This window comes from Cyphomyrmex costatus, unplaced genomic scaffold (assembly GCF_001594065.2).
Source record: "Cyphomyrmex costatus isolate MS0001 unplaced genomic scaffold, Ccosl1.0 scaffold16, whole genome shotgun sequence".
Taxonomy (NCBI): Eukaryota; Metazoa; Arthropoda; class Insecta; order Hymenoptera; family Formicidae; genus Cyphomyrmex; species Cyphomyrmex costatus.
In genome coordinates, this window is record NW_017275609.1 from 748,994 (window position 1) to 765,908 (window position 16,915).

Sequence of the window (16,915 nt, forward strand, 5' to 3'; positions counted from 1 at the left end):
TGAAGTATGCAGGTTACCAAATCCTTTTCCATAGAGACTCACGCGCGAATGGATTGCCGAGTGGATTATCTAGAGAAAAGAGGATCGGTGGCCTTGGGGGTACATCTTAAGGGTTGTTAAAACTTAGCTCTCTCGCTTTGTGAGTCTTTCTCCTGTCTATGCGGGGGTCGAAGTAAGGGTTAAAAATGTATAAGACAGCAGCTAGAGAGATGCGTAAGGGTGAGAAAGTGAGAAACCAATAGAAAAAGAGCAAAGGCAATGAAAGAGAGAGGGGGAAGAGACAGAGAGAGAGAGAGAGAAAAGAAAGGCGAAGAGAAGTTTCATTATTGATCAAAGAAACCGAGTGTCGTTTCCCTCTCCAATAGCTCATTCTATTCAGGCTGTCTTCGACTTTCCATTAAAAATACTGGCTTCGTCTGCTTATTTGTGACGCAACCACGATCAGCAAGTACACATTACACGATGCTGCGACGTATTCAGCATATATAGAATGATTCAAGAAAAGAATCAAACAATCAAGGATCAACATAACATCCGTAATTAAAAAATTTGTTAACATAATATTCACAAATTAACGAAAAGAAGACAAAATAAATATATTTTTTAAAGATTCTGCAAAAAGATATATTTTTTTAAACTGATTGAAAATTCTTCTATAAAATATATTAGTAATTTTCAAAAACAGATTAATTAAAAAATTGCTTAATTTGTTTTCAATAATTTCCTATATTATATATTCATCTTTATTCTATAAAATAAAACGATATGATTGGAAAAAAATTGTATAAGTAACAATTGTATATAAATAACAATTATTATATTCGTAAAATGGATCTCCTCTCTTAAAAAAATCTTCAAATATACCTATAATTGTTATATTATTACACATATATGCATACAAAAAAAATTTATTCGCATATCTAACGAAATACAATTTTTCTTTTTTATAATCAAAATATTATCAAGTGTGAATTAATTCCATAATCTACACACACAAATTCTGCTTATTACTTTACATATAAGTACTGTTATTTTGCGCTAAAATGCGTATGGCTCAACTACTTCTTTTATTATGCGGTTTTCTTAGATGTTATCAAATATAATTTGAATAAAAGCTTGCAACAATTATATTTTTTCAGTCATGTCTAGGTTAATAAGCTTCATATTTTTCAATTTTCCAAAATAAAGTTAATTTAATATATAAATTCTATAATTTTACTTGAGCAAGAATAAACTTTATATCAATTTTATGCTCATTTTCTTTTTATATAGATATATAGACGTTAAATATTCAATTATAAAATATAAAATATATATACATATATGTATACACATTTTTTATATATTTGACTTAATTTTTAATAATATGCAGTTTACATAACAGAATATTATATATATATATGTATATATATATATATGTATATAGAAACATTTCAAACTTGCTTTATAAAGAGATCATAGACATAAATATTGAGAGTGACTTATTTATTAAAAAATGTGGAATGAATTAATATTTTATATTTTTGGAAGAAAGAGACAGTTAATTCGGAAATGTTTTATAATATTTACACATTAATATAATATTATATTTGATATTATTATATATTGTAACATAACGTTATATATTATATATTTTAATTGTAATATATATTTTATTTCTTAAAAATGTCCAAAAATGTGTTCTAACGAACAAAAATGTATTCTTTTTTTCTTTAAGAAAAAACAATAATATTATGCTTATTATATTCAAATATCTGAATCTACACATGTTTCTAATTTATTCAAACTGTAATAGTAATAATTGTTACAACCTTTATATATATAACTAAAAATTAGATTTATGTAATAATTGTTGAAAATGTCTCTGGAAGAATCATATATAATAAATATTAGTATTTTCAGTTTAATGCTGAAGCACAGTACAAAAGTACCGATAAACTAAGTCAAATATTTATACTTAATTAATATTCATATATACCTTTTGATATCTAAATTATTTACTAACACAACCTTATCGCACAGATTATTTATACAATTTGAGCCTATTATGTGATGATTTGATAATACGTTACATAAATTTGCAATACGAGCTATTATAAAAATATAATATTTAAAAATATTGTACAATATATATTGTGCACCTCTCTTTTTTCATCCAAACTCTAACAGCTTCGTTGTTTGCAAATCTATGGTACTGTACATTAACAGTGGTAACTTACGCGACTATCTCTCTGAGGGTACTCTTCACTATTATATGATTATATGAAAACTTTCTTTGCATATATATACATTCTGCATATAATATCCTGTATAATAAAATGTTTATTGACACATAGTGCCATATTAGCACTAGAATCTAACCTAGACTATAGTCTAGAGGAGGCATTTTTTGAAAATAAGTTCTAAAAAGTAACGATTTTTTGCCATGCGAATAATTGAGAAAATTTTTCATCGATCACTAGAGCTTTGTTTGCATCACATGCTCCAATATGCTCATATTATAGCTCCAGTACCATATTAGTATTAGAGGTTATTGCTTAGGGGCGGCATTTTTTTTTTTCAAAGAGTTCTAAAGATAACCAATTTTTTTGGTCAGACATAAACATACAATAAAGATAAGGCTGCTCAATCCCTTTAAATGACCTTTTTTGTTCTTTACGCCAATATGGTTATTAGACAGTTAAATGGGAGCGGCAAGAATTTTACTACCTAGGAGTGGCAAAAACCTTAATCCGACCCTGTACATATCCTTGTATCAATAAACATTTTATATCATAAAAACAAAATATTTATGTTTGATAAAATTATACTGTACATTTGTAACAATATATTCGTAGCTTATTAAAAGTATTAAGACCCTACAAAAATCTAGTCAGATGGTTCCACGTGTCTATTAAATTCCAATATAGTGTTTGTATCGTTTTGTAATTCGCTGTTAACTGCGTCGTTGCAAATACATACTGAATCGGAAAGACTTCCACCTGAAAACAGTATCAATTATCAATATTATATCTTATTATATGTACGATATACAATTCTAGATAGAAAAAGTTTGTTGTTAAATATACAGGATAAAGTTCATCTAGAGTATTTCCACTACTTTTAGAGATATGAAAATATTTTAATTACGAAAGTTGTGTAGTGTCAAGAGAGTTATAATATGCTAGTAATAATTTTTCTGAATGAAATGCTTCAAAGATTTCAAAAGCATCTCTATTTTTTAAATAGTAGTATTATACGATTTTTTAAATATAATATTTTTATAGTTATTCTGCAAATAAAAGTAGAATTACAAAAAAATCAAGAGTACGAGATATTTTGACACATTTTGACATAAAATAGAAAATATCTCGTAAATTATAAATTTTTTGACAATCGCACCTTAACATTTTTATGCACCAAATGATAAGATAAATCAACTGATGTAAATAAAGCATTGTTGTTTAAAATAAAATGTAATGCATATTGCAAATTGTATAATTTTTTATAATTATAGAAACTGTATGTTTTTTTTACACCAAGTAATTTTTCTCATAATTCTGTGCATAAAAGATATAGTTACAAAAAAAATGAATAGTTTGCGACATATTTTGTATTTCGTGTCAAAATGTACCAAAATATAAAGTATAAAATATCTCATAAACTATTAACTTCTTGGTAACTCTAATACATTTATATGCGGAATAAGAAAAATCAATTATGTAAAATATTACTTAATATCATATAAAAAAATGGAGGTGACCGTAAATTTTTCAAAGTCTCTCTATTTATAAAAAAATTATTACTATTATATTGTAATCTACTTGATATTATACAATTTTCAAAATTATTTTTATATCTCTAAAAATAGAAGAAATTTTAGATGGAAGTTATTACTCCACTCTGCATATAAATATATAGAAATATTACACACACTTTTATTCCTATATTTTTATAGGACTTAATTCCTATGATATATGTGTGTGCCTGTATATATACAGACACGGAGTGAATCTTAATGTGTGCATTTATAATGACAACCGCTCACTTGAGCGCTTAGTGAACAGTTGTCATTCTGAATGCATCCTTTAAATATCTTATATTTTACCATAAGAGATGAATATTTTACTCTTTCTTATGTGTTACAAATCGGTAACTCACTCCCATGTAAAACATTCATCAAAATTCACTCTGTATATACATATATAAAATATATATAATATTTTATTATATATAATATTGTTTATAAAATATGTATAATATGTATAATATATAACATATAAATTATATATTTCCAATTATGAAAAAAATAACATTTACATATTTAAATGTTTAATATTAAATATAAAGACTCTTGTTCCTATGTAACAACAGTATAATACGATTTTTGAAGTAATAAAAAAATTAGTAGACACATACAACTAATATATCAGTGAGCATTAATGAAGAGTTAAAGGTATATACATGAACAATATTCTAGCAATCTTTCAAGCATCTATAATCTATATACAGGTAAAAATGTTTAAATTTATTATGTGATAAAAAATTTAAAGCAACAATAATATTGTTGCTACAACACCAAGCATAAATTATGCGTAATGCATCTGTCTATTTATATAAATTATATGAAATCCTATTTATATAATTTTCAATATATTTATCCATATTAATAAATTTGTAAAGCAAAAAATATATCTAGACAAATAAAATTATACATTTACAAACCAAATCATATAATTAAACTGCATTAATAAAATTAATTATGTGTTCACTCTATTCCAATTACAATTTAATTCTGTAAAAACATACATGCATTATTGTACCATGTCCATATAACATACATCCACAAATATACATAAAGTCTATTAGTTATGTTACATTCCACACATAGATTTATAGGCAAGCTTCATCAGTCTAAAAGATGATATCATATTGTTTGATGTTAAATTTTGTTGTAAGTATTTGCACAATATGATTTCTTTATTCCAATTAATAAATACTTGGAAAAATCAATTTTGTAAATATTAATTCTAATAATATAGGAATATCAAGCCTAAACTATAATCTATTCATATTGTTCAACTTTAAAAAAGACATTTTATTTTAATTAAATCCTTATATAAATTTTGTAATTGTTAACAATGTCTAAATAATAAGTACCAAAAACTTTTAATTATTTCATGAATTACATTTTCACTTATGACATCCACAGGAAAAACATGAAATCAAGACAATAAAAATAATAAAAAAAGCTTCATATTCCTCAGTTAAAAACTTCTCATGCATCCTTATAAAATATAATAAAAATATAATATAAATCATAAAAAGAGGAAAGATGAAAGTATTTGTAGAAATTATATATAAAAAAAATGATGATTTAAAAAACTCAATATAAAAAATAGTATGAAATGATAATTGTGATAATCAATTTAATTATGTAAAAAAAAACACAAATTTTTCTTTATAAAATTAACCGACATATATTTCTTAAATAAATTTAAATATTTTCAAAAATTTAATTAAAAAACAAACACATTGAATGTGAATTTTTTTGATATAAAAAGATATTGATTATTTTGTAAGTATTCACTAGTTCTTAAGAATTAAGAAGATGTAATATAGTTATAAGTAATAGAAAACTGCAAATAAAAATTACAAATAGAAATAACAATAAGTTCATGTGTAATATAAAATTTAATAAATATATGTATGACATCTTTTTTGAAATATATGTCAATACGTGTTTTCCCTTCTTAAAACATAGTTTAATTTATAAGTATATACAGAATGTCTCACAATCACTGTACAATACTTTTATAGTGTATTTTATAGGTCAAGTAAAATAAAAAATCCTATTACAAAAATGTCGAAACTATAATAGTTTTTGAATTATAATTCATAAAAAATAGTCGGTAATTTAAAAACTGTAGTCTCGATATTTTTATATTAGGATTTGTCTTAGAATATTCCAAACATACAATCCAGAAATAATAATAGAAACTATAAAAGTAAAACAGTATTTGACTTATATAAGCAATTAAAGTTAATTTATAAATTTATAAAATTATTGCGGTCTCAACATTTATGCGTGTTAGAATTTTTATTCTACTTTATCTCTAGAATATATTGTAGAAGTACTGTACGGTGAGACATCCTATATATACAAAAAAATTAACTATTACAAAATAGAAAATCATTACCACTTATATAAAACCAGATTAAATTGATTATCAAATCAAGTTACAAAAAAAAAGAATAACAAAATCATGAAAATAAATTATGTACCAGATATACAGCATATTATCAGAGGAGGCCCAGTGATGATCTATAAATGCGTTGATTCAGCTTGCCCATTATTCTTAGTATCTAGATATTTGTCTGTAAGAAAGATGTTTGTATGTTATATAAAAATAACTACATGCACATTCCAGACTAAACCATGTGACTATATCACGCATATTATTTACGATAAATATAGCCCAGTTCTGAAAAATATTTCAATAACAAAAATAATAAACCATTAATTATTTTATATAAATCCAGTATTATATATTAAAATATAAATACATTGCACAACTTGTAACGTATTGAAAAAATTCCAATATATTAACATATTTTTGGATTTAGTACAAACAATTTTCATACAAAATGCAGCTTTATTATTTAGAAAACATTATGTAATTGCTTACAATTTGTACTAATAAATTTAAAGAAACAAAGAACATAAAGCTTTTATTATGTCTATAATAATGTATATGGAATGTTTCAATTATCCTATATATTATGTTGAAATTATGAAAATAAGTATAAATTCAACATATTTAAAATAGAATAATCCCGATACACATAAATTATAAAAAGTTACTACCATAATTATAAGATTGCAAGTTTCGTTATAAACAATAATGAATAAATGCACTAATTCAATTATGTAAAATTGTATATATAAAAAATTACAAATGCATAATAATTAATAATAGAGGATAAAAAAATAATTATTTATCAATTTGTAAGATATATAAACAGTGTATACATAAATTTAGATATATTATTTACGGATTAAGACAATTGTTATAATAAAATTATTACATTTTAATATTATATATAATCTTTGATTAATTCGCGCATTCCTTAACACGTTAAACGCCATTTTTTAATAGAGCAATACTATACAGATAAATAGGGAAATTGTTAAAAAAGTTATGATTAAATAATATGCTTTTAAAAATATAAAATCTAAGAGATTTATTATAAATATATGTGGATATTATATTTTTTATAATATATATTTTGGTGGAATATAAAATAAAAATTCAAAATTATAATAAACGTTCAAGATTACTATATATAAAAAAATCAATCATAATAAAAACATAAATGTAAAAAATCTTAAATTTTAACAAGTTAAGCGCCACACACACGGTTAAAAATATATAAAATTTTTCAAAAATTCGGAGTAATGTTTATAAACTTTACATTAAAAAAAGCACAATTGCAATTATATAAAAATAAATTTAATAAATTTTAAGAAATAACAAATATTTTTTTCCATTTTCTTATTTAAAAAATTATTTTACAATAAAAATAAAAAATTAACGTAATAAATAAATAAAATGTGCATAAATAAAAATAAATATTTTTTTCCAATTTTATCTCTATAATTTTATAAAATATTTCATATTTTATTTCACACTTTGTTCTATTACATTTATATATTCAAATATTTTTGTCATATATATATTTTTTATATTATATATATAAAACATATTTCAATACAGTAGTAGTAAAACAAAAGTTTTATGGCGCTTATCGTGTTAAATGATATTATAAATAATAAAGGTAGATATACTACCTTCTTTTTGGTCCCAAAGCTTGTGCTTGTAAGTCCAAAGTTGCGAACAATTCATGCACTGTGCAAAAATAGAATGTTTTAGTTTAGTTACAAATTTTTATTTCACATTCCGACCAGACCTAGATTATAGAAGGAATATATATATGTTACATATATATGTTTATTTATTAATACGATATTACAGCATTATTACATAATATATTAATTTGCTTGATCATTCAATATCTCAATATGTGTATCACACTTACCGGATAATATGTGTGTGAGCACTGGATGTTTTACTTAATACACTCATTAATAAAATTATTACAAGTAAATTCTATCAAAATTTCTTAAACTTTAAAAAAATGTAACTTAGCGAAAAATGTTGTATTAAATTTTTTTTTGCATTCTTAAAGGTAAAGTCCATATCTTAAGAAGCATTTACTAGAATTTCCTCCTCTTCTGCCGACTCTGAAAAAATAAAAACATATTATGTTTCCAAAAAAATTACATACTCTAATGCGTAAAATAAATTTTTTTCCAAGTACCATAGTTATTATAAAATAGACTTACCCTGCAAATTACAAAGAAAGTAAGTTTGCTACGATTTTATTTCGTGGTATATCAAAGTTATCTATGCATTTTTTTCAGTTACCACCAGCATTAGTATTACACGACGCACATTACGCGAAGATTGCTAATCGGATCTTGCCCATCGTGTGAGTGTATGCGTATTGGGTGGAGAGATGCATCTTCGCATTTAAAACTGTATATATTCGTCTCATCTCTTCGGAATACACAATGTTAAATGCAAAGATACATTTCTCTTTCTACTACACACAAGCACGCAATGCAACTGACAAAAATGCATAGATAAATTTTATACGTCATAACTCCGCAAAGAATCATAACAAACTTTCTTTTATTTTAATTTGCAGGAAAAGTCTATATTTTAACAATTTTAAGATAATTACTATATTTGCGAAAAAAATTTATTCCATCCTGTAGAGTGTCAAATTATGCATTTTTTTGGAGACATAACGTCTTTATTTTTTAAGAGAATAAGAGAAATGGGAGGATAAATTCAAAATCTTTTCAAAATACAGACTTCACCCTTGAAAATGCAAAAAAAATTGAATACAACTTTTCGTGAAATCATGCTTATTTGAAGTATGCGAAATTTTGATAGAATTTACTTGCGATAATTTTGTTGACAAATATATTAATGTTTATTTATGTATATATAATGTTTAACAATAAGAATAAAAAATGTTCTTACAAAAGCCATTATACTTGCACTAATACGTTTTATACATGAGAACAAGTTTATAATAATTGTTCATAACAATATATATATAATATATATTATAATATATATAATATATGTGTGTATGTATATCAAACATCAAGCTATTAGTAAGAATTCCTCAATTTTAACCATGCAAAACACAGTGCGTTATATAAACATCGATTTTTGCCTCAACTAATAATAGATATATTCTTTTACTTACCCGCAATAGCAAGATCGACTAATGCCTTGTCCTTTTGTATATGCAATGCTGTCAGGAAGAAGAATAGAGCACCGAATACTTCTACAAACATTGTAAGAAACATTGCATATTGTAGGCTATGGAACTCAATGGTTACATTTTGACTATCATAAATATTAGATTGTCTTCCTACATCTGACAAAAATCTGGACTTTAATCCTTCTGATATCTAAAAACAATTAATAATAATTAATATTTTGTGATATTAGTATAGTGAGTTTATTTTTACATACAAGTCCAATAAGATAAGGACTGCCTGCATCTCCAAGAGCATGTGCAATGAGTATTTGGAATGCTTCTGCAGTAGACCTTCTTGTGGGAATTACTACATACTACAATATAATAAAAGTTAATTAAGTTTATTAAAATATAATTATAAAAAAGAAATACATTTTTTAATATATTGTTCCTTACCAGTAATATGTCTGCTACAATAGCCCAATTCAAATTCAGTGATAACTGACCGAAAAATATTAATATATAACAAAGAGTAGAATTTGTATTGGCAGTAATCATAGCGAAGAATAATAAAGGAGCACTTATTAAAAGGCCGACGGCACATATCAGAGGATCAGCTTGTTGCCAGTAAGTTCGTAATTTTTGTGCTATAGCAGAGCCTAAAGGTACACCTATTAAACCAGATGCCATACCAATTAATCCAAACTTATATGCAACACTGAAACATTATAACACATATAACAATTATATAATTATGTATAAATATGTATTTTTATAATAAAATGAACATACTATAATATGTAAATATTAAAAAAAAACTTACTCCTCTGGATCAACTTTTGCTTCATAAGGAAGTAATTGGAAACCTAATTGTAAATATGTTGGCGCCCACCATGCCAACGCACCAGTGACAAATGCTACGCAAGTAAATCCTGCAGTAGACAGCATAAAACTTGAACTGAAAATGTCAATAATATAAGAAACATAATATTAATTTCAAATTATTAAAAAAAAATAATATAATTGAATTTAATATTCTGTCACTGCATTTAAACTCTGTCTCTATTAATTGTCATTCTTTTAACATTGTGCATTATGATAGTGGCGGTATTACGCACACACATACAGTCCTTATTTATAATTAAAATAACTTGGTAAAAAAAAATTAAATCTTAATTAAATTCATTAAGTTATATACCATATAATAAAAAAAATCCCATACAACTTCAATAAAAAAAAAAATTAAATTATTGATAATCACTTTTTTAATAACTGCTTGATATCATATGACCATGTGGTACTTGTCAAATGAACACCTCCTTCACGTTCACCTCTGATAGGATCTCTTACTACAAAGAGTAATAGAAGAATCGCTATAATTCCTAATACTGGAGTAATACGTAATCCCCATTGCCACTGACCAGTAATACGAGTTGTTTCACCTCCAGTGATATATCCTAAACCACTAAAATAATATATACATATAAGCAACATATATTTTAATCATGCAACGCATAATCAACATACCTTCCAACTGGAATAGCGAAGTAAAATAGGGCGAGCATCTTAGAACGTACATCTTTTATGAATAAATCACTAATAATTGTTGGTGCAATTGTAGAGTAACTAGCTTCTCCTATGCCAACAAGTGTCCTAAAGAATAGGAACCATCCAAAGGTCTGAAATAAATTAAAAATATCACACATCAAATATGTATTATATTTAATATATGTTCTTGCACATGATAAAATTGGATGTTAAATAAATCTCTCCATTAAATATAACCTGGTAAAAAAGATGTTTTATATAACTAAATTAATGTATACTTTTAGAATTTAAAGTAAAATAGATACATGCTTGATATTTGGCAAAAGTGAGAAAGAAGTTTCTAATACAGTTTAGTACAAAAATAAAAAAACAAACTCTAAATGTACTTACCTTCATATAAGAACCAATAAATGTTGTTAGGCACCATAAAAATACACCACCACTCATAATAAATTTTCTATTATAACGATCTCCTAAATATCCAAATAATGGTGCAAATATCATATAGCTCAAAATGAATGCTGTTTGCAATAGCCCAGACTTATCGTCGCCAATATCAAAGTCATGCTTGATGTAAGTCAATATTCCTAAAATACAAAATTAAGTATTTTTATATAAACTGAAAGAAATTATGTTCTCTATCCAGGAAATTATTTTATAAATCGAAAAAAATTTCTCAGAAATCTATTGATTCAACAATTATTCCTAAAACAAAGCAAGACTTACCAGCAATCGTAAAGCGGTCCATATAATTTATGAGATTTACGAAACAAAGGACCGCGACTGTAACCCAGTCGGCCACGCTGATCGACCTCAGTTCCGAAGGCATCGTTTCTTTCACGCGTGTTTCCCTTGGGTCGTCCTGATCTGCATTTACCGTACAATACTTATTTTCTGAATTAATGGGTGCTCGATTATCTACCATGACGCGATAAATTCTTCAGTGTTGTCGTTGTTAATCGCGTCACGCTATTAAAGTTAATGTAATTTATGAGTTCGCAAATTATATCGTCGACTTAGACTACTAGTTATCTTATGGCAAGACATAACCTCAAAATACATCAACTTACCCCGTCGCGCGGTAACAAAAAACTGCTTGTAAGCATCTTCGAGCGTCACAGTACGCGCATCACACCACCTCTGATTAAACTCCAAAGTGAGTAAAAGTGGGATTGTGGCGAGCAATCAGAAGTGTGTACATACACGCGGGTGTGCGTATATATGTTGACATACACGTCGGCATATGTACGTACGTATAAATAGATACTGCACGCACTAAATATTCCGTTCTCGCGCGTTAAAATCCGTATTGAACGCCGTCGCAGCGTGCGCCCGCGATATAATTGTGTTGCACAAGCCTGTTAAATCTAAACGGCATCAGAGTAGATCAAACGAAATTGACTAGAATTGATCTCCGCCAGCTGATCCTTTGGTACTTTACGACGTGACTCGTAACATACGGAAAAAGCGATTTGACTTTACCCACGTAATACGATCTCATAGAGATATAGGATTTAGGGATTTCCCATTGGTATTTTTTCAATGTCGCGATGTTCACTTTAGCGAAATCTCTTGTTCATAAATTCGTAATATAAATATAATCACTAATCAATCCCGAGTCACACCAAATCACACAACGCTCCGTCGTCCCCATCGGCCTCGTTACGTCAACAGTGAGAGAGGGAGGTATAGCGAGGTGGATCGTGGTTAAGGCAGACGAGGAAAAGATTGGAAAAGATCATTGAACCGGGGGAGCGAGGAATGCGGGGAATCGACTCGACGAAGGAGAGATTTGTCGAATTCGCGTTTGGCTTCGGTTGCAATACACCTTGACAGGTTATCGGGTTCACGCTGTTTACCTGGGGGCCTATTCTATCGTTAGTTCCTAGTTCACCGATTGGTTGCTAAACAAAAAATAGCATTCGAAAGACCAAGCAAGTAACGCACTAGATACATTAATTAAACACATTAATGACATCAGTCTGCACGAAAAAATGCTACTCGAAGTAAGACATGTATACTTACTTAATTTAACATTGGACAAACCGGCGTAGGCGTCAATTCAAAAGTGGTGTAGGTTATACATAAATTACTATACCATTATGTCATTCCGTCTGTATATAATTTAAATTGTCTTATTAACAGTGCTTGGGAGAGAGACTTAGAAACCTATCTGTGTCTAAGAAGTTAGAAGCAACTCTCAATAAAATAAAACATACTTGGTAGCATATTTGCTTCTTCCCAGAAAATTTCTTCCCTTCAAATTTTGACTGAAGCAAAAGTTCAACTACAAATAACAGACCTATACCTGTATTTTCATTCTAGAAATCTGAGCAACTAGAGCGTTACTTGTAATGTTTTAAATGCGATTATAAAATCCATCAATTATGAATGTATTTATATTCGTGTATTTTATTTCTAAAGGATTAATATCTTCATAAACAATGGACGATTCTCCATTGCAAAAGGTAGAGCTGCAAACAGATGTATACATGGTATGTTTACAACATGCTTTATCCACAGAGAACTTTGAAGTAATGGGATTACTTATCGGTAATGTACGTGGAATTTAAAACATCTTATGTTTATGATATTTCTTTATTATTTCTTATACAATTAACAAGGCAATCAAAGCATTAATTATCCCCCTTTTAGTTTGAGTGTGGAGTAGCAAAAATATCAGCTGTTATTATTTTGCGACGTCTAGATAAGAAGAAAGACAGAGTAGAGATATCGTCAGAGCAATTACTGAAAGCTGCTACTGAAGCTGAACGATTAACTGTAGAATTAAATCGACCTATGCGCGTCCTTGGATGGTATCATTCACATCCGCATATTACAGTTTGTCCATCACATGTTGGTGTGTATTATAAATACCTTTCTTGTCAAAACGTTTGAATATAATTTATATTCAAAATTTTTATATTAAATTATTTACAACAAATTATTTTTTCAGATGTCAGAACTCAAGCTACTTATCAAACAATGGATCACAGTTTTGTAGGCTTAATATTCTCGGTATTTTCAGAGGGCAAAGAATCAAAAGTACATGTATTTTCCTTATCTTAATTTCTTTATCAATAAATTCATAGCTGTTGATGTAGTCTTTATATAGCTGAAAAACAAAAATCATTTAATTTTATTTAATAGTAAATTGATATTGTCAATAATCAATATAAAACTTTCAGTGCATTATCTTATGTAATGAATAGTCTGTGGAATAATTAAAAGTTATTGATGTAGATAAATTATAACAGATAAGTAAATATTGTCATGTTTTTTTTTACTTTAAAGGAACACGAAATCTTCTTAAATTGTTTTCAATCAGACAATGGTGAAGCTACAGAGATACCATTAGAAATAGTACATACTCCAGAGATTTCAAACAGATGTTTAAGAGTAAGAAATTTTTATTTAATAAGAAATTTTTATTTAATAAGAAATTTTAAGCAAAAAAAAAAGAACTCTTTATCAGAAATTGAATAATGTTATAGACAATGACAGACTTATCAAAAATTTTGGTACAAGAAGAAGAAGATATGGCTGAAGCCTGTAAAGATCATCCAGATGTCCTTGCCAGTATTCATAATGATGCTGGTATGTATATATATTAATTTATTTATAAATTAAAAATACTATTTATACAATAGTATTTAATGTCCAGAGTAAATATAGATTTAAAAAATCTAAGTTCAGATAATTTTTATTTGCAGTCAGGACACGTGCGTTGGTTCATATAACAGATATCATTACAAAGCCTTTGGTACAAACGTTTGAAAAAAGAATAGCGTTAAATAAATTGCGAACTACACATCTCCGAAGACAATTACAAGAATTACAAAAAATATGTAATGGTTAAAACTTACTTGTGCTTTTTCAAAATCAATAATTATAAGTTAATAATTAGTTTTTTCTTAAATAATAAACTTACGTAATAAAAATAAGATTTTAGATGAAAAATAAATATTTACTGAATAAAAAATTGGCTATATATTTTAATATATTTAATAATTTTTCGATAGTAATTTATTCGATATACGTTTATGTATTTAAAATGAAATAACATGCTTATTTTAATAACATTTAAAAATTATATATATGTATATAACACTATTGTAAGTGTTATTAAAATAAGGAGAAATTGTATTGTATCGAAAGCAATACGATATATTAATAAACATATTTTCTTGCGTACTAGGTATATACTTTTGATTATTTGTATTTCCTCATTTATTTGGACTAGCGAATAAAAATTTTTTTACATTAAAATGTTTGTATCAATTAAATAAAATATTAAATAATTACCAAAATAAAATATTTTATTTAACAATCTTAAATGTCAAGATTTATACTTAATCATAAATAATATAGATTATAGAACAATTTATTTAACTTACCATATCATTCCAATATCTAAAAATCTTAAAACGATGGAAGAAGGAAAAAGGAAGAGACTTAGAAATGTTCAGATAACAGTAAAAAATCATATATGTAAAACAAATAATTTATTATTTGTGTCACTTGTTACTTACACGATTATATGTAAAAAACATATTCATTGTATATAAAAATACACACGGATTTAAGTCAAGTAAATATTTTCATTTTTCACACGCGCTATGAATGAAGAAAAATAAAATAAATTACTGTAATTAATATTAACATACAGACTTATATAAGTCTGTGATTTCTAATAATTTATCTCTTTCGGATTGAATTCTCGTTATGGTAGCTACTCACAATACAATGTAAATATAACACAAGAGAATAGACAGACAACTGACATCATAAAAAATAAACCATAATAAAATGCGATAAATATTGACCTAAAATATCTTTCAAAAGATTTAAGAAACAATTATATTAATTTATTTTGTTATTTAATAATTATAATATATATATATATTCATCTGATAATTTTATTTATAACATAGAATTTAATGAATATAAATTGTCTGTCGCCTATTATTCTCAATAAAATATATTACCTACAAAAATGAAAGTTATTTCTTAAAACCTGCTTTATGATGCCTATATAAAAATTGTTTCAAAAATTATATTACTTACAGATGTTTGTAGATTTTATATATATTTAATACAAAAGATATTTACATATATTTAACAAATATAAGTTAATAAATATATACATATCTCTTCTTAAAGAGAGACTTTAGTATTATGATTCTTATTCACAAAAAAGATATGTATTTAATTCGCAACAATTTAACATCTTTATAATTACATTAATATTCTTTGCACATTTTTATAAATTAGTAATGCAAAAAAACAAGCGCGAATCTTTTAGTGACTTTTATTTTACTTTTCTTGAACAAAGGAATTGGCAATAATTCTATATTTACATTATAAGAACAACAGCATTTAAATAAACTTAAATGTATTCAGAACATAGATTCTGCAGAACGAGTACAATTTGTAGGATTAGAGGAACTACGCGCTAATTTTTTGCGAGGCAGCCTTTTGAGTAGAGTTATTATCTCTATAAAGTCAAGACGTCTTTTTGCATGGTACGACCAGCAATACATTAAAATATCCTATAAAAAATTTATGATTTTCATAAATGATGTAAATAATGTATAGAATTATTATATTGTAGTAAATAGTAATTAGTATAGTATAATATAGTATAGTAATTAGTACAGTAAATAATGTATATAATTTATAAACAAATCATTATACGATTGTACAAATATGCACAAATATGTTATAAACTTTCGTATGTACCTTTACATCACGGGAAGCTTGCAAATATGATAAAGATTGTTTCATTCCTTTTCCAACTTGCCAAATAATAGCTTCCGTAGGTTGACCTCTAAAAGGCCATTCACCACATAATAATTCATACCAAATAGTCCTATCAAAAGGTATCTTTTTAAAATCTCTTATTACTTATTATGTTTTATGTATATAAACGCATGTTATACAAAAATCTAGATATATACACACAGGGTGTTCCAAAATTAACAATAAATATTTTAATGCCAGATTATCTCTCTCTCTCTCTCTCTCTCTCTCTCTCTCTCTCTCT

The 16,915-nt window shown here is 26.2% G+C and overlaps 3 protein-coding genes across 7 annotated transcripts in view; 1 reads left to right on the forward strand and 2 right to left on the reverse strand.

Moving 5' to 3' along the window:
- Window positions 1–2,133: 2,133 nt before the first annotated feature.
- spin (lysolipid transporter protein spinster) lies at window positions 2,134–12,019 on the reverse strand. Of its 4 annotated transcripts, none has more exons than XM_018536828.1 (11): window positions 11,940–12,019; window positions 11,596–11,838; window positions 11,260–11,456; window positions 10,849–11,000; window positions 10,583–10,786; window positions 10,145–10,279; window positions 9,778–10,039; window positions 9,597–9,695; window positions 9,325–9,532; window positions 6,265–6,357; window positions 2,911–2,981 (listed from the first exon to the last, which is right to left on the reverse strand). In XM_018536828.1, exons 2-10 carry the CDS (start codon window positions 11,792–11,794, stop codon window positions 6,305–6,307), a joined length of 1,509 nt encoding a protein of 502 aa, XP_018392330.1. In that variant the 5' UTR covers window positions 11,795–11,838; window positions 11,940–12,019; the 3' UTR covers window positions 2,911–2,981; window positions 6,265–6,304. The 4 variants fall into 4 exon arrangements, 3 of the variants coding, with proteins under 3 accessions (XP_018392328.1, XP_018392330.1, XP_018392329.1); XM_018536827.1 differs by lacking the exon at window positions 2,911–2,981 and adding an exon at window positions 7,832–7,889 and having other exon boundaries at window positions 6,273–6,357; XR_001940642.1 differs by lacking the exons at window positions 2,911–2,981; window positions 6,265–6,357 and adding exons at window positions 7,897–7,950; window positions 8,080–8,284.
- Window positions 11,985–14,728, forward strand: LOC108771517 (lys-63-specific deubiquitinase BRCC36). 2 transcript variants are annotated; one of them, XM_018536831.1, is made up of 7 exons: window positions 11,985–12,025; window positions 13,294–13,427; window positions 13,525–13,729; window positions 13,826–13,914; window positions 14,164–14,268; window positions 14,364–14,466; window positions 14,583–14,728. In XM_018536831.1, exons 2-7 carry the CDS (start codon window positions 13,314–13,316, stop codon window positions 14,726–14,728), a joined length of 762 nt encoding a protein of 253 aa, XP_018392333.1. In that variant the 5' UTR covers window positions 11,985–12,025; window positions 13,294–13,313. The 2 variants fall into 2 exon arrangements, with proteins under 2 accessions (XP_018392333.1, XP_018392332.1); XM_018536830.1 differs by lacking the exon at window positions 11,985–12,025 and adding an exon at window positions 12,709–12,746.
- Window positions 14,729–16,264: 1,536 nt separating this feature from the next.
- ksr (kinase suppressor of ras) overlaps window positions 16,265–16,915 on the reverse strand; it is an 8,699-nt gene continuing 8,048 nt past the window's right edge. Inside the window, exons 15-16 of the mRNA XM_018536833.1 lie at window positions 16,612–16,741; window positions 16,265–16,421 (exon numbers count right to left, since the gene is read on the reverse strand). Coding sequence (XP_018392335.1) covers window positions 16,269–16,421; window positions 16,612–16,741 — 283 coding nt within the window. The 3' untranslated portion in view covers window positions 16,265–16,268. The remainder of the gene's footprint in view (window positions 16,422–16,611; window positions 16,742–16,915) is intronic.

Coding starts and splice junctions, on each gene's coding strand:
- spin (XM_018536826.1), bottom strand. CDS start 11,794: ATGGTAGATAATCGAGCACCCATTAATTCAGAAAATAAGTATTGTACG. Junction 10,040..10,144: donor GCAAAAGTTGATCCAGAGGA/GTAAGTTTTTTT, acceptor ATAATGTTTCAG/TGTTGCATATAAGTTTGGAT. Junction 2,982..9,324: donor AGTCGATCTTGCTATTGCGG/GTAAGTAAAAGA, acceptor TACTGTTTTCAG/GTGGAAGTCTTTCCGATTCA.
- LOC108771517 (XM_018536831.1), top strand. CDS start 13,314: ATGGACGATTCTCCATTGCAAAAGGTAGAGCTGCAAACAGATGTATAC. Junction 13,428..13,524: donor TGGGATTACTTATCGGTAAT/GTACGTGGAATT, acceptor TCCCCCTTTTAG/TTTGAGTGTGGAGTAGCAAA. Junction 13,915..14,163: donor CAGAGGGCAAAGAATCAAAA/GTACATGTATTT, acceptor TTTACTTTAAAG/GAACACGAAATCTTCTTAAA.